At 37.8% G+C, this 25,381-nt stretch overlaps 2 protein-coding genes across 2 annotated transcripts; one reads left to right on the forward strand and one right to left on the reverse strand.

Annotated features, from left to right (window-relative positions):
- Positions 1-2,556: 2,556 nt before the first annotated feature.
- LOC140943757 (uncharacterized) lies at positions 2,557-8,699 on the reverse strand. Its single transcript, XM_073392866.1, has 3 exons — positions 8,627-8,699; positions 4,257-4,382; positions 2,557-3,176 (listed from the first exon to the last, which is right to left on the reverse strand). The coding sequence occupies exons 1-3, from the start codon at positions 8,669-8,671 to the stop codon at positions 3,036-3,038; spliced, it is 312 nt and encodes a 103-aa protein (XP_073248967.1). The 5' UTR covers positions 8,672-8,699; the 3' UTR covers positions 2,557-3,035.
- Positions 8,700-8,785: 86 nt separating this feature from the next.
- Positions 8,786-24,249, forward strand: LOC140943756 (uncharacterized). The gene is made up of 12 exons (XM_073392865.1): positions 8,786-8,926; positions 10,548-10,609; positions 11,395-11,470; positions 12,080-12,140; positions 12,677-12,738; positions 13,722-13,805; positions 14,351-14,382; positions 18,228-18,278; positions 18,743-18,841; positions 20,906-21,016; positions 21,948-22,041; positions 23,171-24,249. The coding sequence occupies exons 1-12, from the start codon at positions 8,786-8,788 to the stop codon at positions 23,198-23,200; spliced, it is 903 nt and encodes a 300-aa protein (XP_073248966.1). The 3' UTR covers positions 23,201-24,249.
- The last annotated feature ends 1,132 nt before the right edge of the window (positions 24,250-25,381 follow it).

Raw genomic sequence — 25,381 nt, forward strand, 5'->3', positions numbered from 1 at the left:
AAAATCCGACACCAGGAACTTATAGTGTGGTGTTTAGCAAATAACCTCCATGAGAGGCAAAAAAATCTGTATGTTTGAATTCAAATAAATCGAAAATATATTTCAAACCTTATATTTTTAATAGCTGTGATAAAATGTTTAATAAAAAAGTTCTAAATAACTCACATTAATCTTAAGTAGCGTCTAAACGCTGCTTAATATCATTTTTCGATGCCAGGAAATTTTGGTATATTTTCTTTCTTGCGATCTTGAAAACTAACCTGTTTTCTCACCACCTGTCTGACTGCAACTATATTCTAAATTTTGACTTTTAGCGCGTTTCTGTATTATCTGTAAAACGGCTCGACAGAATTCTTTTTAAACCTCATCACAAAATCTTCATGAAGTATATAGCAATGTCTGAAACTTTCATTAACTTATTGATTCACTGCAACACCTTGAAATTTCAAGAGAAACGTACTAGCCTACTAACCGGCCAAAAGTCAGCATTACAACAATCACTGTTTTGATGTTATGCTAATTTTTTCCAAATTAATGCCCATCGTACATACCTCCATGGCCAGTACTTTTAGTATGAATTTTATTGTATATTTTGAATGTAAACCATTGACAACATTCACATTCAAATGTACTAGCCATGGAGGTATGGATGTATAGTGGGCCTAATTAATTTGGTAAATCAGCATAACGTCAAGGCAGTGAATGTTGTAACGCGGATTTTTGGCCTGTTGGTTAGCGATCGGACAAGGACAAAATCACTTTTTAAGACGATTGAAAAACATCGGTATTGTCTCCGGAAAACTGTATCGAAACACCTTAAGTTGAAACAAATTTGTTAGCAAAAAAAGGAACAAAACAAAAACTTTTTATAGAAACCAAAGCAAGCTTTCATCGAAAATAGACTCCGGGACAGTGCAAACTTTTCTTAGCGAGTACCCAGACAACATACACAAACGTATCATATAATTACCAGAATTAATATGAAAAGCGGCCTTATTATTCATAACAACCGCCTTCATTGGAGATCATTTAGCTGATTGTTTGTAGTTTTTATATCTTCATACTCGAACTTGGTTACCTGTAATTTGCTCTGGTGATATAATTGAAGGTCATGTATTTTTGCAAGCTGTATGCCCCCGTTTATTTCATCAAATTATTCCTAAAAAATTCATTTGCGAAATTTCTGCTACTGTCTGATTCGCACTCAAGTAAAACTATCTCGTGCTGTTTTTTCTCTCTCTCTCTCTCTAAAAAGGGACACAGCTAAAGGATCAACGAAAAAATATCTGTTTCATTCTTATGTACACAAGGACTGTTCTAGGTAATCAGCTGTTCTTATCGACAATGTTTAAGGTTTCCGTACAAGTTTGTGATTTTAATGTTAAATGAAAATGAGAAATGTAAGAAAGTATGATATTTTACAACTTCAATTAGTATAATGAACGGATGTATTAAATTATATTCTTTAAAAGATGTGTTCCTTTCCTTATGATGGACAAACGATAATAGTAGTAGCAGCAAAGTTGAAAGCCTGAAGTGCAGAGCGCTAACCAATTGAGCAATTAACCCAACTGGTAGCTGGACGTTACATTGATTCGTAATATACCCAAGAAAAATAAAGATGACATCGAACTTAGAGACGCAACCAACTAGTTTTTTTCTTTTTTGACAAGGCCATCTCAATAAAATGTTACGTTTCCCATAGCCCGATCGACCCAATTTTTTCGAAAAGTAAAAAAAAAATTCCAGATTTACTAGTCAAAGAAGCAAGTACTTTAATTTACAAGCACACGATCTTGTTTTGTTAACAACAATTGATATGATGTGATGTCCTTGTCTTTCACTGACATTGAAAGGTTGTTTAGACATTTGATAGTAGAAAAGACCACGTTTTCGAGTTGACTTTGTAACCAGGCTTCCCTACTTAGCATCCCGGCCTCCTCTGGAACCCAGTCCCCTTCAAGTACTCATTCGTTTTTTTTCTTTTTACCCGACCGACCGACCCACCATCACAAGAGACGAGGCGATGGGAAACGAAACATTTTATTAGGATGGCCCAAAAAGACAGACGTAACTTATGCAGTTGCGAAAAGAACGTCTGTAAACATCCAGGATTGCCGGGATTCGAACCCTGACCTCAGCAAGCCAACTGAGAGCTGGTTATTTAAATTGGTTTGTAAGTGTACCAAAGACTGGTGAAGATGAACATGACGTAAAATAAACACTCTAGCGTTACATTTTGTAGTATACGGTTGACTATAATCTGACAGATGCCGTGTTTGCAGTGAATGCTTGCTACTGAGTCATTACCATCATATCCTTAAGCTCAAAGCTTGTGGGTAGTGCCGGTCGTGAATATGAAGATATGTTTATTTGGGATAACTCCTTCCGTTCCTCGCAAAGCCTCAACTGTGATAACGTTTTGTTACTTTCTGAGAACAGCACAGAAATGTTCAGAAGAGCAAAATGCACAATGCAATCATTTTAGCAAGTTATTCTCAACAGAAGAGGGAAAATAAAACAAAATACAGCCGACACTGAGAGGATACAAACATGAAAGATGTCAAATCATTTTATTGAGTTAAATCATTTTTTATGTCCCTGATAATGTTGCTATTTTACTAAAATAATGTTATTGGTAGCCAAATCGGTTCCTGATAATGACTTAAATCATTATAAGGGAATGATGTGGCTACCAATAACATTATTTTTAGTAAACTGGCAACATCGTTCTGTAATAACAGTTACAGAAAAACCACGAAGTTCTACCCTGTCTGGAATGCAAAATGTTGGACAAAGAGGCTTGATCTTGATCAAATATAGGAAGCCGTTTAAATACTAAGTTGAGAGAGGCGGCTATACAATGAAACCCTGAAAAAACAATTCTTTAACATGTGAACAAAATTGAACAAAAGTGTGTTTAGCAGCACTTGGCTTGAAAACAAGGTTTTTCGTACCTCTACTTTTTTAGAGAATAGTATGTTCCAAGTGATTAATATGAATTATTGTATACAATTGTCATCAGATACATGTAGTTATCCTTGTCCAGTTCCTTCAAGCTGAGCAACCTTCTGTGCAAAGAGCTTGATTTCTTTTTCCACTTCACTTTTTAATTGTGCTTCAGTGGCTCTTGGATGATTCTTCACATAGTCGCTGATACGCATTATAGTTTCAGCCTAAAAATAAGAGCAAATTGTCCTCAAATTACTCAAGGCCCATAGATGAAGGTAACAACTAGAAAAAGAGCAAACTACTGGAGGCCTATACAGTGAATACAATAGTTTTAATCTGTGCATGGACAGACGGCAGAAAAACATGTTCCTATTGGGTACAAACACTGCTTTGAAGTTTGAGCCAAAGGTAGAAGTTGTTGTCATGTTTTTGCTCAAATTACTTGGTGTGTCCAGCTCATTCCTGGTATAGTTTAGTAATGACTTTCCTTACTCAGCAAGGATAAATGAAAATCATTCCAAAAGTCAAAAGCCACTCTTGACGTGGAAGATTGAGATCTTCAGATTTTGGCTCATTTGAAGTAAGCAATATTGATTGGGTTATTACTAACATGCATGTACCATATGCCAAATGGAAAAAGTGCACGTTTAACCACTGCTGACCGTAGCTTATAGTTGGTTGGTTTTCACAGAAAATTTTTCTTAATTGCAAGAAACAGTTCTTTCTTTGTTTCCCTTATTTAGAAACAGCATACACTGTAAATGCTTTTAAGAATTCTTTTTCAGGTACCTGTAAATTATAACCGCAGAGTTTCTTCTTGTGTTCTAAAAATACTTGCTCTAATGAATTCCCGCTTTCAAATGCTTGTCAAAGAAATACGTCATGTTTGTACCCTATCAACCCTTTTAATCAAAATTTAAATCGCATTTGTTGCCCCTATTCATTTCCTACAGACGAAGTGGGGAGAAGTTGATAAAATATCAAGCAAATTCATCTTCTGTGATCATGTCCGTAATTCTCATGAGCACTCTGTTTTACAAAGCATTGATATTACATTTACAAGGAAAAATTTGATGCTGATCACTCTTAGGGTTTAAAGGGTTAAAAAATGTTTTTTTCATCCTGTGTTAACGTCAGTTGAAAACAACCGAATGATTTTGTACACTCCACTTCTCCTTTACAGGTAGATACCTGCTTTTTTACAGCTCGATTTGTTTAGTGTCAGTGTCATTGGCGGAGGTTACAAGAGGTGTGGCTAAAACTGGCCACATTGTAACCTTGAACTGACACAAAGCAAAACCTACCCTGAGAACATCAGCTTGAGAGACTGTAAGTCTTTTGTAAACTTCATAACAAACTTGTCCGGTGACAAATGCGTTATAAAGAGTTCTTCCTTCTTCTCCACCATTTAGGAAGGCCAGCACCCCTATCTGTTTAGTATCAAGGAGAAAATCATCCTTTACACAGCTACATTTAGCAAAGAGAAGTAAACCAAACTATTAATCTGTTCTATAAAGCCAGCTGACCTATACATGTACATCTGGGTGAGACACTAACTTCACAAGATTAACTGTAGAATGTAATAGCAGTGGCAGATCTAGTGGGGGGTGGGGGGGGGGGGGGGGGGGGTAAGGGGTCCAGAACCCCCTGTAAGACCTGACACTTGTTTGAGGCTGAAATTCTTACATCAATAGGTTTGTAACCAGCTGATTTTTTTTAATGAAACACGCACCGCATTTTGTCACTAAACTAAATTCCAGGGATATTAAAAAATGTAATTGTTTTTGGGTACCCTCCTATGATCTGTTTGCCTCTGCTCACAAAGCAGTATTTCTCGTGCCAAAGGCAACTGGTGTTCACAGATTGAGAAACATGTGGTGGTCTCTATGAGAAGAAATTTGCCACAAAAAAGTTCAACAGTCCTTAAAGAACCAAAGTTTGGACCTCCCAATCAACAATTCCTGGATCTGCCCCTGAACAGTTCCAAAATTAATTTTTGTTTACGGTGCTGGCTCCATCATGGAAGCTCATAAATGACCATAGTTTTGGGACAAATAATATTATTACATTTGAAGTGTAGAACAGGGGTTAACTAAGAAAAAACTCTCTTGCTCGTTGTCTAAAAAGATCAAGTAAAATATCTGAATTAATGAACCCATTGTGATGATTATCTAGTGCAGGAGACAGAGATGCTTAAATAAGTGGTTGTTATGGCATGGAATCATTAAGTATCAGGTTGTTTTGACGATGGCAGTTCACCCAGACTTAAGTCAATTCATGCAAGGAGTATTTTTCATCCTTTAACCCTGAAAAAAGGACAAGGTGTGAAAAGATAGTGACTGCACATGTGGATGGGTCAACCACTTTTTCTAGTGGAAAAAAAAACTCAAATCCTCAATGAAAGGTCCTTTGAACGATTTTGGAAGGACAGTTCCCAGTGCCAAGAAATACAGCTTCAAGTAGTTATGTCATTGCTATGACAAAGGCTTAACTGCAGAATACCCTGCCATTCGAAGAATATTCTGCGTAGCCAGCTACGTGGACTAAATGAGGAATAAAGTAAAAACTGCAGCCTTTGTTACATGCTGGCCACCCGGTACGCAGAAACGTGTGATATTCCTCGTTCTTTAAGTCCTAAAGTGAAAAAAGTACCGCATATACTGTGTAGCCAGTTTCTAAGATAGCTTGCCATCTTGAATTAATTTCTTTCCGCGGAATGCATAGGTCCGCGTACCACTTAGCCAGCTTCTAAGTTAGCTTTCCATCTTGAATAAATGTCATTATTTTCCACATACTGAATAGCCTTTATTTTTCAGTACTGCTGTCCAAGTGGCAGGATATTCTAAAGCAGTTACTCCCAAATTTTCATCTTTATATTATACAACAGTGCTGTGGTGGTAACTTTTCCAAATGTGTGTTAAAGGCATCTTAGTTTATGCTAAAACTTGGAAGATGTTGACCCTGAAAAACCCTATCAGTCCACCTTAAGTACAATCGAAACGCCACATCTAAAGGGCCCCAAGTAAATAACAAAACGATATGAATAACAAATACATGTAGATATGAAAAAGGGAAAATTACAAAAGGATCCTGCACTGAGAGGATATTTCAGTATTTTAATATTGACTACGGGTATGACCAAAGTGTCAACCAACGCCACTGGGTACAGCTATACATGTATAAACAGTGATATGAATGTATAATTCTCAATTTGAGTTTCCCAAACTGATCTACAAAAAAGATTATGATGGTTTACTTGTACAAACATCGCTATTTTTTCTTCAAATATGCCACACACTATTATGTCAGATCCAAAAATGGGATTCAACCCATCAGTACAAAATGCGGACTAGGCACAAAATGCAGGTCTAATGAAGATTGAGGACTAAGTACAAAACTCAGGCTGAGAAGAAAAATGGTTTTCTTTTTTTTTTTTCTCACCAATATAATAACTTATTTATTGTCCAGGTTGTCAAAAGTTGCTGGCTGCCAGTGAAAATCACCACTTACTTGGTTAGTATCAGCCTACAGATTTCTTCACGGATGGCTTTTTTTAAATAAAATATCATTGGACTGGAAGGGTACTTTGACAACTCAGCCATGTACTTCAAAACTTTCTAACGACCCTGATTCTCACGCAATCACCTTTCTTAGGTCGCCTTCCACAGAAATTCTGGAAATATATTTTTGTTCTTGAAATGGGCCAAAAATATCATATATAAAAGTAGCAGGTTGAAGTCCCTACATCATTGCAAGAAATGCAATCAAGTCAAAGAAGGCTAATTAAAATGTGATTTAAATGGCAGTAAAATCCCCGTCATTTCACTGGCGGCCCAACCTCAACTTGTAGTATACAATAGACCTTGTCACAGTTTTGGAAGCCATCTTGATGAGTAGGCAACCACGTGAGAAATTACAGTGTTTGTATGAGAATCTAATGTCGCCTAATTTCCATAAAACGACTGTTCTAAAATGAATTGAATAATTATTGTAAACTAAAGTTTCACTCCTAAGGGTTCTACTGAAAAAATTGAGGGTGCTACATGTGCTAGAAGACATAGAAGCAAAATTTTTTATACATTTCTCTGTAAGAAAGTCCCAGGAAAAATTACAGACAAATACTACGGAAAATCTAACGCAAGCCTCTGGAGAAATTTAAGCACAGGTACGCCCCAAAATAATCAGACAAGGGAACCACATCTGTCATGATGAGCAGAGAAAATAAGATAAAAAAGAGTTTAGCTTTGCTTAATGAGGGAAATAATTATCAACCCCTCACTCAACCTATGGTTGAAAACACAACCAAAAAAGTTAAGTTTCCTCCCATTCTATTTTCGTGTTAGATTTAACAAGGAATCAAGAGGTGGGGAGAAGCTTATTTACGTGACGCCATGATAGATCATTTTTTAATCGTGATTGAAGTGCACTGCATGAAAATCCTTGATTGTTTACATGTACATTGAAGATCAATCAAAGAAAATAATCGTTAATTTGGCAAAATGACCTTAACTACCATCTGGTGCTTGATTTAACTTCACTTTCGAGTCTTTTGAAGTAACTTGACACTTCAGTGCGCTCAGACTCACCTAGGGAATTTATAGCTATGCAGTGTTTTTCATAAGGCTCATATTACAAAACCTCTAGTTAACTTGCTAAAATTAATATAATTGAAGGACTCTGTTTTATAAAAATAAAAATGACTCTGACTAACGTAACGTTTTTCACATTCGTACGACCACTATATTTTTTGAGAAGTGTGAAAATGTAAATATTTGTTTTGTGACTTGTGAAACACAAAATTGTTGTTGATACACTTGTGATGAGACCCCCCCCCCCCCCCCTTGCCCCCTCGTCAATCTTAGACCAAAGTATAAACAGAAACCTTCAAGTACACGAACTTCTACTTCTGTCACCCACCAGGCATGAAGAAAGGCCTCGTAAAAGGAGAAGCGCTCCGCCTTCTAAGAACTAATTCCTCTCAAACCACATTTGAGGGAAATAAAATGTTTTTCGCCCATTTCAAGAACAAAAACATGTTTCCTGAATATTGTCCGTGGAAGATGACCTTGGAATGGCGATGGCGTGACAATACGTAAGTTATCATACTGGGCAGAGTTGTTCAAAGCTGGGTTAAAACAACCTAGGGTTAGTGCGAGATTTGAATTCAGATTTGAAAGCTTAAAAAGCATTTCAGTTTTAATTCTTTCTGTCCACAAGCTTATGATTGGAAGCTCTAAAAATAACAGAGAAAATTATCCAAGAAAATGCTTTGGAACATAAGAAATTTAACCCCGGGTTAAGCGCTAATCGGCCTTCGAGCGAAAAAAAAAAACTATTTTTCTCCTGAGACTGCGTTTTGCACTGCAGTTTTCATAATCTGCATTTTGTACCTAGTCTGCATTTTGTATTGACCGATATTTTAACCCAATACTTTATCCAAATTGTTGTAGTCTTAGTTCTATATGGTACTATCCACCTAAGGTGAGCTTAATCTCATAAATATAAACTCACATGAGCTTAAAGAGTTCTAACATACGAAGCTTCTTTTTCCGCATTTAAACAATCCATCAAGGAAATAGGTATCGCCAAAACAAACTTGGCGTACTTGTAGCTTCGAATCAATTCACCTTTCTCCTCTTAACACCAAACGACACAACTGTGATTTGAAACTTACCTGGTTCAGAAGTTCCACCGTGCTAAGTCGGAAATTGTCCGCCATGTTGTTGTTGTACAGGTGCGACTCTATATCGCCATATTTGGGCGTTGTTTCCACTCCCACGCACACGTCACTTGTGAGAAGGCCGGCAGCCTGGACCCGAACGTCTTTTTCAAAATGGCAGAAAGAAGGGACAACAAAGGTGCTTGCGGTTTCTTTTACTATGACTGGGCTCAGTCACGATACAGGTGGTCGTCTGAAAATCATCTGACTAACTTTAAAGTCAGGAAATCTGTGTGTTCCCCATCTGAAGCCAAGGTAGGTGGTAATCATAAAAAAGTGATCCTTTGGAAATTCTATATTGCAGATATTGAAGCTAAGGGCGGGAAGAACAAATGTTAAACTGACGTCCGTTTCTGTCCTTGAACAGTTTTCCAGAATTATCGAAATAGTATTGGAGTAGATTTAAGTTCAGGTCTATATAACAAATGTCTAACTGTTTTTAAACACTTGGGATGGCTGGGGTCTTCATTGGCTAGATACCGAAAAGCAACCCTTGGCTTCGAACTTCGAAGTAAGATTAAGGCATTTACATAAATCTACTTACGCCTAAACAAAAGTGCCCAATAGAACGGATACATAATTATGCACATATTTGAATTCAAGGCTTTTGATTTTATATTTTATCAGTTTGTAGTGAAACTGCTTGCCTCCCCTTTAGTTTTTAATATCTTACCATTAGTTCTAATTTTTTGGATCAAACTTTAATATAAATTGTAGTGTGTCATTTGGGATTTCTTATGGCTGAATCCATGAGCAAGATGAAGCCAATCTTGTGTTCTGGGCAGAGTTTTTCAAAGCTGGGTTAACATAACCCAGGGTTAGTGTGAGATTTGAATAGACCCTGTCACGGTTTTTCAGTGACACCATCTTGACGAGTAGGCAAACGCGTGAGAAATTACATTGTTTGTATGAGAATCTAATGTCAAATAATTTCTGTAAAATGACTGTTCTGAAAAAAATATGAATTTTAAACTAAAGCTTCACTCCTAAGGATTCTACTGGAAAAAATTGAGGGTGTTACATGTGCTAGAAGACCTAGAACCACTTTTAAAAATTTTCTATATATTATTTGTCTGTGAGAAAGTCCCGAGAAAAATTACAGAAAAATATATGGAAAATCTAGAGCAAGCCTCCGGAGTAATTTAAGCACAGGTACCCCCCCCCCCCAAATTTTTTAGTACAATCCTTTGCTTTGTAGCTTTTGTTTACAATTCACATTTTTTTCAGAACAGCCATTTTATGGAAATTATTGGACATTTGATTCTCATAAAAACACTTAATTTGTCACACATTTGCCTACTCGTCAAGGTGGCATCAAAAACTGTGACAGGGTCTATTCAGATTTGAAAGTTTAAAAAGCATTTCAGTGTTAATTCCTTTTGTCTACAAGTTGATGATTGGAAGCTCTAAAAATAACAGAGAAAATTATCCAAGAAAATGCTTTTGAACACAAGAAAAAGAAATCCGGGTTAAATTTAACCTCTGGGTAAGCACTAATCGCCCTTCAAACAACAGTAAACTGGGCCCTGATCTGATTGGCTATGCGAACAAGCAAGATGGGTCAGTGACTTAGGATGGCCTGCTGTACAGGTCCCACAATGCATTATTGATCAAGCTTGTTTGGTCAAAATGTACAGGCTATACAATAATACTAGGGTAAACATGATTGGGAAAACAGGATATACAGGGGCATACGTGGTATACAATAATACTAGACCAAACACGGGTAAACAGTAACAGTAAATCTTTATTATGCCTTACTCCATTAGAAGGTATCAGTCTGTTTACAGTATATAAAGTAATAATAACGGCGAAGGGTATACAGTAGTACTACGGCGTACCTATATTATTTGTGAATTATCTGTTTGCTTATAAGAGTGAGGCCAGCCTGGATGATCATAATTTGTCCAAAGTTGTGAATAAAACACCAGCTGAATGGTAGGTTGGATAAAGAACAGTGAAATGTGTGTTATGTGGGTGACCATAGAGTCCTGCCTCATTTAGTATTTTGCTTTACAGAGTTGTTGGCTATTTTACAGATCAAGAAAAAGAGGCATAAAAGTCAGATGCCCACCATGAAGGGTTTTGTTAGAAGCTACATATTATGATTTTGTGGAATCAATAATTTAAGATTGTTTGTCATCAGTGGATCAGTAGAATCAATTTTTGCAAACAGAGTTTATTTTTGTCTCTCTCCCTCCCTTCTTTGAAGTTTGGGACCAGGATTCTTAGTGGGCTAAGAGGGCAAATTATGGGATGAACACTCAGCTCACTTCATTTGCTGATTTTTTTCTCTGTTTCCTTGTTTGCCTCCCTCTTATTTGTCTTTTTCTCACCAAGTACAGTCAACTCTCGCTTTGCGGACACCCCGCTATAACGGACACCCTGATAATACGGACAGCGGCTAAATCCCCAGCAAAAACAAATTACAGATGTTTGACTGACATCAACTCCCGCTATTACGGACACTCACTATTGAGGACACTAACTCGAGGTCCCCACAGTGTCCGCTATAAAGGGAGTTGACTGTAGCCTATTAAATCCCAGGCTAGCATACACTGTTGTGTATGTGCAGTGTAATAAATTAATTTTTGTACTTTAACTACAAATTTCCCACTTTCAATGTCTTTTTTCAACAATGATGTTGGAGTACTTGGCGTGTGATGATTTTACCTTCCAGCAAGCCGTCTCAGTAGCTTACGACTTTCAACTCTTTCTTATAGGAAAGACCCCATTATTGGCAACATGAAAAATCCATTGCAGGACAAAGATGTCAACCAGATTCTTCAATGCAACCAGGTCAGATTCTTTATAGAAGCAGATTTTGCATGACAATTTAAGCCATGAAAAGTGCTTTGCACGGGCCACTGGTTGAGGGTTTTGGTAGCCAAAATTTCAAAGCTACAGTGTACTTGTAGTCACCATGAGGCAAGTAAAAGTTGTTTTTTGGTTAGAGAAACTGGATATACATCTGCATTTGCAGGGTACCAGCATGGACTTTATCACCTGCTCTTTTCAAATAGTAGTGTGGGTTCTTTTACATTGGCTTTAAGTGGATCAGATCCAACCAGCAACACTTCAATCATCTGAACTGAGACAAGGTCTTAAATCGTGGCAGGTTTGTCATTAGTAGCTAGTAGCCAATAGCCAGCTTTTTTAGCTGGCTACTGCTGTAAAATCAACCGGCTACTTAAGGTTTCTAAACAAGTCAAACAACACAAATATAGGAAAATTTGTGGGATAAATGACTTTGCCAAATTGTTTAAGACCACTGTTGATGATCTGGCTGGGGTTAGTTTTTAGCCCATTCAGCCGACTAGGTGTCAAACTATGAGTAAGTGAGGAATAGGTAATTTTATTCGCTGATATTTTCTTCATAATCTAATATCAATTAATTATTCCTTTTAGTTTCCCTTCAGAAGACATTCACAAGAAGATTTACTTGCTCAAGTTATCATTTCAAAGAAAGGTGAATGGCAAACTTTGTAATTAAAGTTACCAGGATGCACTGTTGAACAGTTGGGTGTTGAATACAGGTTCTTTTTTTTGTATTGTTTTGTTGAGCTTGAACTGAGGTGCGCTTGGAGAAAAACATCCACTTTGAAATTTCAACCTTGATTGGATGCTGTGTTGGCATTAACTAAGACAAGAATAATGGTAATAAAAAATCAGGAAAGTCACTTAAACAGTTATTTACATTTAACTATACATGTCAGGATGCTATTTCTTCTTTGTCACTAATATATTGTCAGAAAAAAAAAATAAAGGTTGCATGATATACTGAACGTGCAGTGTTTGCTTTGATTATTTTTGACCCTTGTATATAATATAAGTTTTAACTTTCACTAAAGAAGGCTGTTAATTTAATTTGGGAAAGCATCAAAAGGGTGTTTCACATTTATTATTTGACATCATTAGGTATTTCTTACTACCTGTGATAACAATTGAATAGCATGTCATAAAACATTATTTATTAATTTTTAGCTGTCTCTTTATTCCCTTTAGGACCTACTGTTGTTAAAAGTCAAAGTCTCTGCTCCTTGCAACCCAAAAATGAGGCTCAAGAGGTACAAATGTAGGAATTGAATTAGCGGTAATAGATAATAAATTGAGCTTCAGATGAATGGGTTAACAGTACTGACTCCAATTTAGAACGTGAATGACTATTTCAGTGAAATTAGACATCTATGTGTCTGCTGTTCAATACATACTCCTCAACCTGACTATTGATTTGATTAACTCATTGGGTAGCCTGCACATAAGTACACCATACATGCAGGTTATACCACAGGGAACTATTACCCAGTCCCCTGGTCATGCTTTTCATTACTTCCCCTTTGAGCAACACAAGGAGACAGGACCAATAGCTTTATAGTGTCATTCCATAGTGATGCAAGATTTATCCTAAAGGGCAGCTTCATTAAAGCCAACATAAACTCATCAGTTTTTCTTATCTAATGAATTCTCCCCTACCCGTCCCTACAGAGTGAGAGAGAGACAGGTAGGAGAGAGAACCTGGGAACAAGGTTGATGAATGACATTGGTTTATAATAATCATATTATAATGTCTAGGACTCAAACCCACATCCTACGAAGCTATGATACTACCACCAGTAATGAGATGCAGTTAAACCCTCATTTTGTATTGTTTTTGTATTGCTTACCATGTATGTTTTGCTTTTCTGAAAAGCAAAAACAGAGAAGTTAGTTACCTGCTGTATGTCACCTCTGGATGTACACTTTAAACCAAATATTTTCCTTAAATAGTCCATATGCCTCCAGCAAATCATCACAACTTTCGTACCCAGCATTATGAGCATATAAAGACTTGCTAGGCTTAATTAACTTATGCTGCCTGCTCAATTATTTGAGCAGGCAATTATCTGACTGAGCAACATTGGAAAACCACATGTCCAGCAGTCCTTTTTGGGGACGAGCACAAGCTCTTTTCTGAACAGCCACGGGTAATTGAATCTATACATAAGGAGAAGTGAATGTTACATTTCCTCTCTCTTTCTCTCTCTCTCTCTCTCTCTCACATAAAATGAAGATTACTAAAGGTCATGGAACAATGATTAGTGTTCTACAAACAAGGTTGCTCAGATTACGAGCTGCACAAACACTCTGGCATAAGGTATGTTTTTCTTAAATGGTCGCTAACTGATACCAGGCAACACTCTGATGTGAAGATGTTCAAGATTTTGCAGTTTTGTCAATAATTACTTGGCACAAAAAAGATTTGGATGGTTTTTGATTGACTTCAGACAAAAATAATGTCCGTAATTAAAACTGCCTGAAATGTTTAATTTCAAAGTATTCCAGTATTTATCTTTTTTCATCCAAGCCCAGTTGGAATAAATTGGTGTTATTTTCTCATCTGTGTAGTGTAAGTGTATCTCTAAAACCTTGAGGACTGCACAGCAAACTATCACAATTTTCACAAATTTTGTTTTAATGCAAGTCATGTTTTGTAGACATACATTTTTTGGAAGTAGTACACGGTAGCAGTACTAAAAATTTTTGTCCAGAATTTGTCCAGAGTGAGAGTAAAATAATTGTGTGAAATTAACGTCCAGAGTATAAATAAATGCTTTGTTCTAAGTTCTTTCGCAAGTAATGAACAGCAGCTACAATATCCTTCTTTATATGAACAGTTACATTACTGTTGTTTGTTCACAGGATACAAATGCCTTAATCGAGTATCTCCTACGGTAAGCAATAATCTTTTTAATTCTTTGATATTAGGTTTCTGGGAAACTGCCTACCTACCCCTCCCCTAAGCTAACATTAACACTTAATTCTCACTTTGGGCAAAATGATGGGTTAGGGGAGGGGTAGGTGGGCAGTTTCTCAGAAACCTAAATTGATCCATTGTTTCTATAATAATCGTCATTATCACTTTTTGCTCTTGGCGCTTTACAATGACAAGTATACACAAAAGTATAAAAGTATATGTAAGTATAAACAATTAAAAGTTTAAAGGTTAAAATGCAAAGAAAAATAAAATAATTACAAGTCAAAATCTATTTTTAAAAGGTACCGTAGGTTTTTAAACGATTCTTAATGTCAGTTACTCAATCTTAAATCTAACGGGAGAGTATTCCATAGTTTTGGGGCAGGTACAGCAAAAGCCAATCCCCATATGTTTTCAGGCGAGCTGAAAAGTCTCTGTGATGATGACCGCAACGTGCGTGATTTTGTTTTATACTAAAAGCAGGTCTGAGATGTTATCAGGTGCTGCGCCTTTAAGGGATTTAAAAACTAACAGAAGAATTTAAAACACTGATCGAAAACGCGAAAACGACACCAAGATTACGAGTTGTGGTGTCTGAACAACCGTCCTATTGCCAACTCAAAGGGACTCTAAGAGAGGTCTTGGACGATATCTTGAGCTGATTTGAAGGAATTCGGTCTTATGTTGATTCAATTTTAGTCTGTTGTTAACCATCCAGTTATTGATGTCGCTGACACAATTTTCAATCAAGGATTTGCATATAGCCATTTCGTAAAGAGAGTCACTTTTGATGGCTCAATAAAGTTTGGTGTTGCATCAATAAAAACTAGTCGTAGTTTTCGCTAAGTCCCAACGAAAGAAAAAGAATTTGCCTACATCACCGGTTTTAGTTCCAATGTTTATAAAACCATTTTAGCTGCTGAGCCGAGAATTTCCACTACAAGCACTCCTCGTTCCTACTTTTCTGCCATGCTCTTGGCCTCAAAATCGCACTTATTCTTCTGCTTAGACATTTTTTAACCTTAAACTTGTCGAGTTTCAAACAGCGAAAGGGAAATAACATTTATAGGTTAGCACGAACTTGAAATAGCAAGTTGTAGTTCGTACAAGTACAGTAGTGTGGCAGAGAACATTGTCCGGACTTTGAAGGTTCGTTTGTTTACAACAAAGGTCATCAAAAGTCACGTGAAACTACACGTGAAATCTAACGCCACTAAAATTCCCAGGGAATCTACACCTTACGTTACACTTTTCACAGCACGATCGAGGATTTTTCTGCCTGCTACAATACTTCGCGTGGCATTAAGCTGGCCGCCTCCCAAGCCGACCGTCGTCTTCCCTCGGCTTGCTCGTTGGCAATGATACTCAAGATTGTAACACTTTACAAGGTCAGCGAGCGGAGAAGTGTAAAGTACTTACAGAAGAGTCCCGAGGACAGATACCTGCGGGACGTCGCGGTCCAACAGACGTCGGGATAACCTGGAGTTATTCACACTGATAAACTTTGTGCGCGACTTCAGCCAGCGAGCGCAGTTCATTTCACCCCGAAACGAGTAATGCCACGGTCGACAGGAGGCGGCAGATAGATCAAGTAGAAGTAAGATAAGAGAATTGTTCTCAACCGCAGTAAGAATGTTATTTTGAACCCTTACAAGTGCGCCTTCGGTGCTATGAAACCTTTTTTTCTAACATAGCTAGAATATTCGCCGTAATCAAATTCAATGGCGAGAGCGTGCTTCATATTCCCATTAAGCACGCTGATGACGTCAATAAACTATGACTCGAGTTCTTCTTAGCAATCCTCCCAAGTACATCCATAACTCAACAGTACACGATGAAGCGTTAACCATGTGTTTCAAAACGTAAATTTAAGAGAAAACATTTGAATTTGTTAACCGATAGTAGGGAAAAGTGGTGCGTGTTGTTGTTGTTAGCGTCATCTTACCACTCTTTCGTGCTCTCCAAACTTCCCCCGTGCTCAACATCTCGACATACGCACGCTGACGCATGGACTAATTGTTAAATATGTAGACATCAAGATGCAGATCTAAGATATGATTATTCAGTTGCCAAGCAAGAACCTTTTCGATTATTTTAGTAACAAATTTTAAGTTTGAGAAGGACGGAAATAACTCTTCATGATTGACATTCTTTTTCTTTACAAGTGGTGATACTGCAGCACTTTTTAAAGTTTTTGGCACTGTACCATCCAATAAGGGACATTGATAATTTACGTTAACGTAGGGAGGACCATAGGTAGACAGTTCCCAAGGACGGTTGCAGGTAAAGGATCGAGTTCACACGATTTAGAGCACAACTTTTAAGCAATACGCTCGACCTGAATCACGGTAACAGTCTGAAAGTTGAAGAGTCCCTTACAGTGTTTGTCAGCAGTGTTAGGCTAGTAAAGTTCAACCTCTGCGGCTCTTTCCATGAGAGCAGTGTGTATCTTCTCAATCTTAGAGTTGAAAAAATCATTGAAGGCGTTTGCCAAGCAGGTAGAGTCTAAACAAAAAATGAGAGATAATCAAGTATAACCTAAATGGTTGCTTCCAGCCAGTTCGAGGTTTGAACCGTTTCACCCTCATATATTTAATTTTTTTGTTTCAAACAACCCTGGATCCCCGCTCTGTGGATACCTACAGTATAACGGACAGATTCGTTTGTCCTGACAAAAAGCTCATGTTTCGTCCTCAAATCTGTAACTCTTACCCTGCCCCTGGATTGAAATTGCCCCTTACTTCGGTTGCGTCGAAAATTCGAACTTCATTGGAGAGAATTTATCGGAAATGTTGAAATTTCCAACGCGTGAAAGCTATTATTTCACGTTGATCATTTTTGTCCTTACAAAGCAATAAACGATCAAAGATAACTATACAGAACAGTACCTATTATTCTCAAATTCAGGTCGCTTTTCTTGATACGTCATGTTTCTCTAAAACTGACCACTTTATACGGACAATGGGCACTTTTCTGTGTCCTGAGTCATTAACTCCTATATACAGTCAACCCTTTTTTTGGACACTGGTTATCTGCCGACTTTTTATGACGGAATATTTTATTAGCGAAAATCTTACTTAAACTGCAAATAATCTCTCGAAGTTTTTATCTAGCATCAAGTCCACCTGGCTGAGTCACAATAAAAGCTCAGTACAAAGTAAAGTGACGGACTCCATTGTCGTGTTTCAGACGGTAATTTTTGTCTGGGACTATGATAAATGGTCGTGAGGTGTCTTTTATTCTTTCGAAGGAACTTGTTACAGTTGCAGATAACAAATAAAACATGTCTTTCTCATAAAAATCTCTGCTTTAGTCTTTTTATCAATAAAACATGGTCATGCAAATAATATGGGCCTCACTATGGCATGTCTCCTTGGACGGTGTCCATATTAATTGGTTTCCACTGTACCCGCCAAACTGGTACTAGAATGAAGTGCCTGGTGTAAAATATATTGGATCAAAGATTTGTGCTCGTTCTTCTCTGCAAGAGGTCCTAAGTTTGAGTTCTAGATGTGACCTAAAATCATCAGTATGACATCTTTTTTGTTTTTCGTAAAACGGAGGGCTGGTGGGGAGAGGGGGTAAAATAAACGCACTTTCAGCCTCAGCTGTGTTCGTCAGGTGACGACTATTTCGAGTTACCAAAGTATAATAAGGACGCGATACCTCTAACTTTTCTTTTGGTAAAGGGTCAAACTTAGCCTTTTTCCCTGAAGGTGAGAAGCTGGCTTATGTCAGGTTTACACCCTGTACTGAAATGATCCCTGCACAGTCTGTCACTCAGGTTGCTGACAAGAAACCGAATGTTTTATGTTTACCCAGGTTAAAAGATGAGTCTGTTTTGGTTGATGTCATGCCATTTCTAACTATCAGGTATCAGTACCATTTTAATGTAAATGAATAATAGAAGACGTATATCTATGATCCTCATGGATTGCTGCACTGGTTCACACATTATCCTACTTTAGCAGATTTACTTATAAAACGTTTGCTAAAACCACACTAAAGTAAGATTTTACTCATCCCCCATGACAAAGCTGAAACCTAAAAGTGATGGATTTTTCATTTATGGGGTGTTAATCTGCTTATTCACAAGTAAAACTCAATTATTCTTTACAGTAAATTATCAAACATGTCCTCATCGTAAGTTTGCATGTAAGCGAAGGAAAGAGATTTAAACTGAATAAGGAAATTTTAATTTCTATTAGAGGAATTTTATTAGGCTGAAGTCTTTTGTTTTTTTCGTTTTAACTATGTCAGTCAGATTCCTGGTCGTGTTTTGTTCATAGTACTGAGTAGGGTTCTGCACGTTATTAAACTTGACACTTTGCTTGCAGAGTTCGTGAAGTGTCCCCTGAAGGGCACGCCTTGTCCATGGGAGCCTGCTTGGAAATGTTACCAGTGCTGGAAAAACTTCTCACTTCTAAATTCGAGGAGTAAGTTACACTATAGACCAACAATAAAATTTGATAACTGTATTGTGGATAGAGTTGTTCTTTTTTCTAAGTCCTTGATACACAAAAATTTGGTTTTACCAGCTGGGTTAATTTACTGGATTGTAAAGAGTGTTGTAAACGCCCTACAAACGTTGTCTTTCGGAATAAACTAATTTACCAATATTTTTCTTATATGGACACTAAAAGATAGAAAGGGTTGTCTACAACTGGCATTAGTGGAGGTTGCCGAGATTCAGCGTTAAATAATGCTCGTTACGACAGCTTTTCATTTACACCAAACTGGGAAAGTGTCACCGGGGGAAGTTTCTGTTACTGCTGAATTCTTGGGGAGCATTTTGCTCGACAACGATTGTTCAAGTCAATAAGAAACGTGTCCTACCCCTTAGCACTCTTGAGAGCAAGTATGGGTTGTAATAATACTATGTGTCACCGTTTACCCGAGCTGTATATTGTCCTGGCCCCGGTTGTTCAAAAGACGTAGTGTAAGTTGTTACGTTATCTTAAAGCTTTTGCAATACTGTAACTACATATAGTCATGCAAATAAAGCTTATGTTGTTGTTGTACCGCTCAAAATCGAATCGAGTTTCAATTTTCGAGTCGAGAAATATTTTAAGAACTTGTCGTGAGAGCGCACTCTTTAAAAGTGTACACTTACCTTTCATTCTAAAAATTACTGCTCCTTGATTGGGTGATAAACTCGTTCGCTATCGTATAAACGAGGCTTGCTTTTTGGAGGTGAAAACGTTTACGTATTTTTTCCTGTTAATAGTCCTTTTGAAACTTGCTTGAAAATAAATGAAACTAGAAGTGATAGCATAAGTGAGATACATGTAATAGCGGTGAAAATTGCGCCTCCATTCGAAAGTAAACAATGACGAAACAACTTGTGGAAAAAACGACCGACATAAATAAAGAATACAGCAACCCCTCATTAATGAGGTCATTAATGTACCGTGCAATGTACGGCTGTAATTCTTTTTTACTTCCATCGTTTACACATCAGATTAGCGGAGAAGAATGAGCCTCCGTTTGAAAGTAAGCAATAACGAAACAACTCGTAGAAGAAATGACCGATATAAATAAACAATACAGTTACCCCTCAAAAACAGGATTATTAGCTAGTGTGGTTAAAAAAAGTTTAGTTACAGTTGTTACTGTAACTAAACTAAAAAGTAGTTAAGGCAATATTGGTGCTATCAAGGGAGCTTTGTCACGAAATTTATCAAATTCAAACCGTGGGGACTTCCAACAAATTAAGTGAAGCATAAAAATAACCGCTCAATACATTAAAAGAAGGTATAAATAACACTCAATTCTAAATAAGGCGCGGATAGACAAACTTGAAGAAGATTCAGATCTACCAAATTGTTTGAATGCGGGCTCTCCTAGAATGTTTGCCGACGACACTAATGTTACCTTTTCTGCAGCTACTATACCTGATCTTGAATCCCAAATCAATAGTGACCTGAAAGATATTGATTGCTGGCGTTTATGGTTTTCTGATCAGTACTCCCACACGGCAAATATGTAAAACAGTTTTGAGAATTTAAACTAATTTTCTATGTCTGACTGATGTTTTTAACCGTGTACAAATCAAGTTATCATTCATTCAAACGGATTGCAATTGTGGTTTTTGAAAACTTGTTAGCTTGACAGTTTTTCAAAGGTTGTTTTTGATTGTTTGAAACGTTTGATATGGTTTGATGTACAGTAGAACGTCGATATAACGAGCCTCTGTGTAGCGAACTCGCGGTATAACACACAATTTTCTTTACCCCAGTAATTTAAGTATACGAAAAAAAAAACTCGTCATAGCGAACAAACTTTGCCAGTCCCTTGGCCCGTCGTTATATCGAGGTTCCACTGTAATGGTTGGTAGACATATTTGACACAAACATGTGGATTTGTCATTCACAAGTGAATTCGTAAGTTCCGTAGCGAGCAAGGATGCGTAGTTGACATTCTTAACAAAATGAACACACAGCCGGCTGTGATGCAGCCCCTTTAAATTGACTAACGAAGATTGTATTCCTTGGTTATAGTTACATTATTGCTGCCCTGAACATGATCAGGGAAATGATAAAACGGTGGTGGATGCAGCTTAAAGTTGTCACAAACAAGAAAGTTTCACCCGAGTGGCAGCGATGTAGCAGGTACGTTATCAATAGGATCCACGTGAGGGGGTCGTGTTGTTAATTTCATGACTGGGGTCTGCGTCGTTGTGTGACTCGTCTCTATTTTTCATTTCTTACGTTTACCTTCCTCTTCACGTAGGTGACCAGTTAGAGAACCTTGCTGTAATCACTGTGAAAAATGTTTCTTATGTTTTTGTAACACGATACTGGAGGACCGACAAGGAGCAGTATATAAGATCCTAGGGGATAAGATCAAATACTGCAACTGCCTGGCCACTTACATTGATGAGACCGGCAGAAACCTAAGCACGCGACTGACTGACCACAAACAAGCGACAGGAAATGGTAACGTCAACAATTACATTGCTGAATACTATTTATGGACGAAACATCAAATCGACTTGGACTTTGCGACATGTATTACGTATTCTACAGATTGTTATCAACGACTTACTTTAGAAAGCTGGTTACTAAATTAGAACAAACGCCACTGAATCATAGTCATTAGTCACCGGCACCGTACAAAAGACTTATTGACGGAATCACGCAAAACTAACTACTAGAGAATGACTGGACAACCGACAATTTGACTAACAATAACAAACTGTTAAACTTTGACAACAGACGTATCGAAATCCACCAGTGACATTTTGAGTCTTTATAGCCAATAACATCACGGCTTAAATGACAGACGACCAATGACATCGCGACTTAATTTACCATGATCAGGTCAATAACCAGAGTTAAAATACCATCAACTGACGTGATACAACTCACTCTGACTCTGAAGGTGACTACCGCACAGGTTGTCAAAACGTCAGTCACTGTCAACAACAGTCCAATTTAGGAACACGTTCACCCGCCGGGCGATCATGCGCAACCTACTTATGAAATGATTTCTGGGTTCAAACCTTTCACACTATAGTCGTTTTCTGTTGTTCTTTTATAGGAGCGTCAATGGCCTATACATGGCAATACTTTCTCTTTCTGCAATTATTGTCAAATTGTCAAAAAGAAAAGGAAGAGTTGGCGAGAAAGCTATTGTAAGTTATATTTAATCAGTGTTTGATGCAGATAACTGGTAAAAGAGGTTGACAAGGCATCAGGGTGGCAGTGTCAAATATAAGTAATCTATAAACAGGCATCTGCAGGCCTAGGGGCCTTCAAACTTACTCGTGCTCTGCATGGTACCTCGCCAAACCCTACTGCGAGTGTATGTCAAGTTTTAGTCCTTCCCTACCTGCATTATTGCTCAGAGGTCTGGGGATGCATGGGGCAAAGGCAAAACAAGGCCGGGAGAATTGCATCATTTAATGTTTACAATCGAAGATCTGCAGATATTCCCCAGGACCTAGGATGAGATACCCTTAAGCAAAGATGCTATATATGTGTATTGCAATCTCATCTTTATCCTGAAGGTGTGACAAATATGTTCAAACCAATTTTCATGGTTCATTCTTATAACGTGCTAGGCTCATCAAATAATGCTTTTGTGCCCATGGCATGTACTAAAGCTGCTTAGAGGGTGTTTAGCCATAGTGGGTTTGGTGTGGAATAGCCTTGGTAACAAATGCAAAGATGAGGCAAGATCTCATTCAACTCTTACAAGCCTGCTCTGACTTTGTCTTGAACTAAAGCGGACTTGAGAGAGTTTCTATAGCACTTACTTAGCTACAGTGTACATTAATTTTTGTGCAATTCTAGAATATTTTCTTTTAGTAGTTAACATCTTTAGTGTCTTTCTATGGTCATGCATATGTTTGAACTTGGGACTACCGAAAACAAATCCAGCTAGCGGTCAGAGCGGGACTTGAACTCTGGGCCTCAGAATTGCAAGTCCAGCGCTCTAACCACTTGGCCACGCTGGCTTCTAAGGTTTAGGGAGGCATTACTGGCCTTTTAATACTATGCTAAGTGGCGGGGACGATTCAAAGAACCCCAGAAAACAAATGGGTTTGTAGCTGCGATTTTGCGCGTACATCCACCATGGAGTTGATAAACGCTAAGTCAGTATTGTTACTACTATTACGCTAGTTTTAAATGCGAACGCCACTTGTAGAAGTTATGCTATTGAGGAAATTCTATTGTTGTCGCTAATTTGCATTTGATTCTGTACATGTGAATCTCGACGTTGACAACGTGCGTTACTTATGCTAAACCTGTTTCTTGCAGGTCGTTACAAAGCTGCTGGATCTCCTATGACAACTTCTAACAAATTTCTAGTGGCTGTTATATTTCTTACTTAGCTGCTGAATAATCAACCCCGATATCTAAAGTCCCAGACACAATAAAGACACCGTTACTAAACTTTGGATAGAAACTCGTGACCTTTGACTATGTGCTAGGGAAGTACAGATAGTATCATGAATCAAAAGGTCACCTAGTTTCTCCCTTTTCTAATTCGAAGTTCCAACGTTAGCGAAAAACAATTTTGAACGAATTTGCCAGGTACAGTGACGTCAAAAGTATTCCCTCAAGGTGTACAATTAATTTATCGTCACTGTTTAAATCATATCAACAGAAGTAGACCATTGTAAAACTTGATTTTCGTCTAACCAGTACTGAACGTGATAAACGTGACATCAAGAATTTCAGTTTCTTAAGTAGGTTTAGTATGATCGTCCGGGTGAACGTAGTCCTGAATAGGACTGTTGTTGACAGTGACTGACGTGTCGACAACTTGTGTGGTAATCATCTTCAGAGTCAAAGTGAGTTGTATGACGTCAGTTGATGGTATTCAACAGTCCTAATCAGGACTACTTTCGCTTGGACGATCATACTCAACCTACTTATGAAATGATTCCTGAGTTCCAAACTCTCACACTCTTCAGTTTCTGTTTAGCGTTTCAACGGAATTGGACGCATATTGTAGCCGAAACTAATATAAAACGAGGCTACTCAACAAATACTTTGGATATTTTATAACTCAATTGTGTGATTCCCCCATGCAGAGGGATTTTACTTAACCGGCGAAACCGGCAGTATATAACCTTTAGTGTTAAATAGTTACAAGTAAACAAAAAAAAAATGAAACTAGGGTGCATTGAAAAGGTATTAGTGTACTATCCATTTTACGGGTTATTTAGAATCAATATATTTGCCCTAAGTGTTGCTATGTATTTGAGTTATTTATTTCTTTACCCTTAAAGAAAGTATATTTTTGTGGGTAGTAGTGGTTTACCCAGTCATTATAGATATATTCAGTCTTCACTGTCATTGTTTAATAAAGTGCGTTTTCGCCTTTGTCCAAATTCCTTCAATCGGTTACTGCTTTCCATAGACAAAAATAGTTAACCTCTACTGCCAATGTTATCAACCCCGATTTATTTGGTAATGTTACAATAATGTGGGAGTTCACGAGCAACTCCCTCGCTTAACTTAGGCTGTGTGCAAACGGGCTCAACAACTGCCATCATTGTTGCGCCAACAATGTTGGGAGTTGTTGCGTGCATGTTGGCAGTGGTGTGCAAACGGATGCAACAACTCCTAACAAGTTTGGGACCTGCAGTGCATCGTGGGAAGAATACAACCCATAAGTCTTTGTAATCCATGCGTAATGAGTGTGTGTGGCCCCAACAATGTTGGAAGAGCTGTGCAAACGGATCCAACATTGTTGCGCTACGCTTCGGCGATCACGGAACAAAAGAAATGTTGGGAGTCGTTGGCTGAAAAGTTTGACCAGTATCAAACTTTGCGCAACAACATCCAACAACATGTAAGAGGGTGTGAAACGGACGCAACATGTAACATCTAACAATGTTGGGAGCTGTTGGCCAGCAATCTTGCGTCCGTTTGCACGGGGCTTTAAAGGTACCAGGTATCTGAGTTTACATCTTGGTGTTCTTTATTCTTCGCAGCGGCTTATATGTTTTGTCTACACCATCATTTAACGAATACACCGCAACTAGTAACTGCACACCCTACAACCACCAATTATCATCTACGCCAATGTTGGCAACTTAAATAACTTGAATGTACTTACGTTCGGGCTTACTGATCATGAGAATTACAAATGCTTTTCCGAATTTCCTGCTAATAACCAAATTTGGAATAAACAAACCTATAAGGTTAATAATGTCAAGTACAAGATAACCAATTTAAGCGAACTCTGATGTAGGTGACAATCAAGGTCAGCGATGGTTCCAAAACATGCCGACTTCCACTTACACTAAAATTTAATAAATGACGTTCATGTTGAAAAACTACTTAAAAAGGTAATAGAATTTGAAAACCTGTTGATACAAATACGGAGTAACCTTGATCTACAAACTGATCATAACAAAACTGTAGGCTCGAGTAAAACGTCCACCTAAAATATGAAGTAAACTAAAAATAACTTACAAAATACTTCACAACATTCCTCCCTCCTTAGATGGCGCCTCG

Source organism: Porites lutea, chromosome 7 (genome assembly GCF_958299795.1).
Source record: "Porites lutea chromosome 7, jaPorLute2.1, whole genome shotgun sequence".
Taxonomy (NCBI): domain Eukaryota; kingdom Metazoa; phylum Cnidaria; class Anthozoa; order Scleractinia; family Poritidae; genus Porites; species Porites lutea.

What these genes read in the sequence shown, in the direction of transcription:
- LOC140943757 (XM_073392866.1), bottom strand. Translation starts at nt 8,671, where the DNA reads ATGGCGGACAATTTCCGACTTAGCACGGTGGAACTTCTGAACCAG. An exon ending in CGGTGGAACTTCTGAACCAG is followed by an intron (nt 4,383 to 8,626) that starts GTAAGTTTCAAA and finishes GATACTAAACAG; the next exon opens with ATAGGGGTGCTGGCCTTCCT. An exon ending in CTCAAGCTGATGTTCTCAGG is followed by an intron (nt 3,177 to 4,256) that starts GTAGGTTTTGCT and finishes TCTTATTTTTAG; the next exon opens with GCTGAAACTATAATGCGTAT.
- LOC140943756 (XM_073392865.1), top strand. Translation starts at nt 8,786, where the DNA reads ATGGCAGAAAGAAGGGACAACAAAGGTGCTTGCGGTTTCTTTTACTAT. An exon ending in CACAAACACTCTGGCATAAG is followed by an intron (nt 13,806 to 14,350) that starts GTATGTTTTTCT and finishes GTTTGTTCACAG; the next exon opens with GATACAAATGCCTTAATCGA. An exon ending in GAGTGGCAGCGATGTAGCAG is followed by an intron (nt 21,017 to 21,947) that starts GTACGTTATCAA and finishes GTTCTTTTATAG; the next exon opens with GAGCGTCAATGGCCTATACA.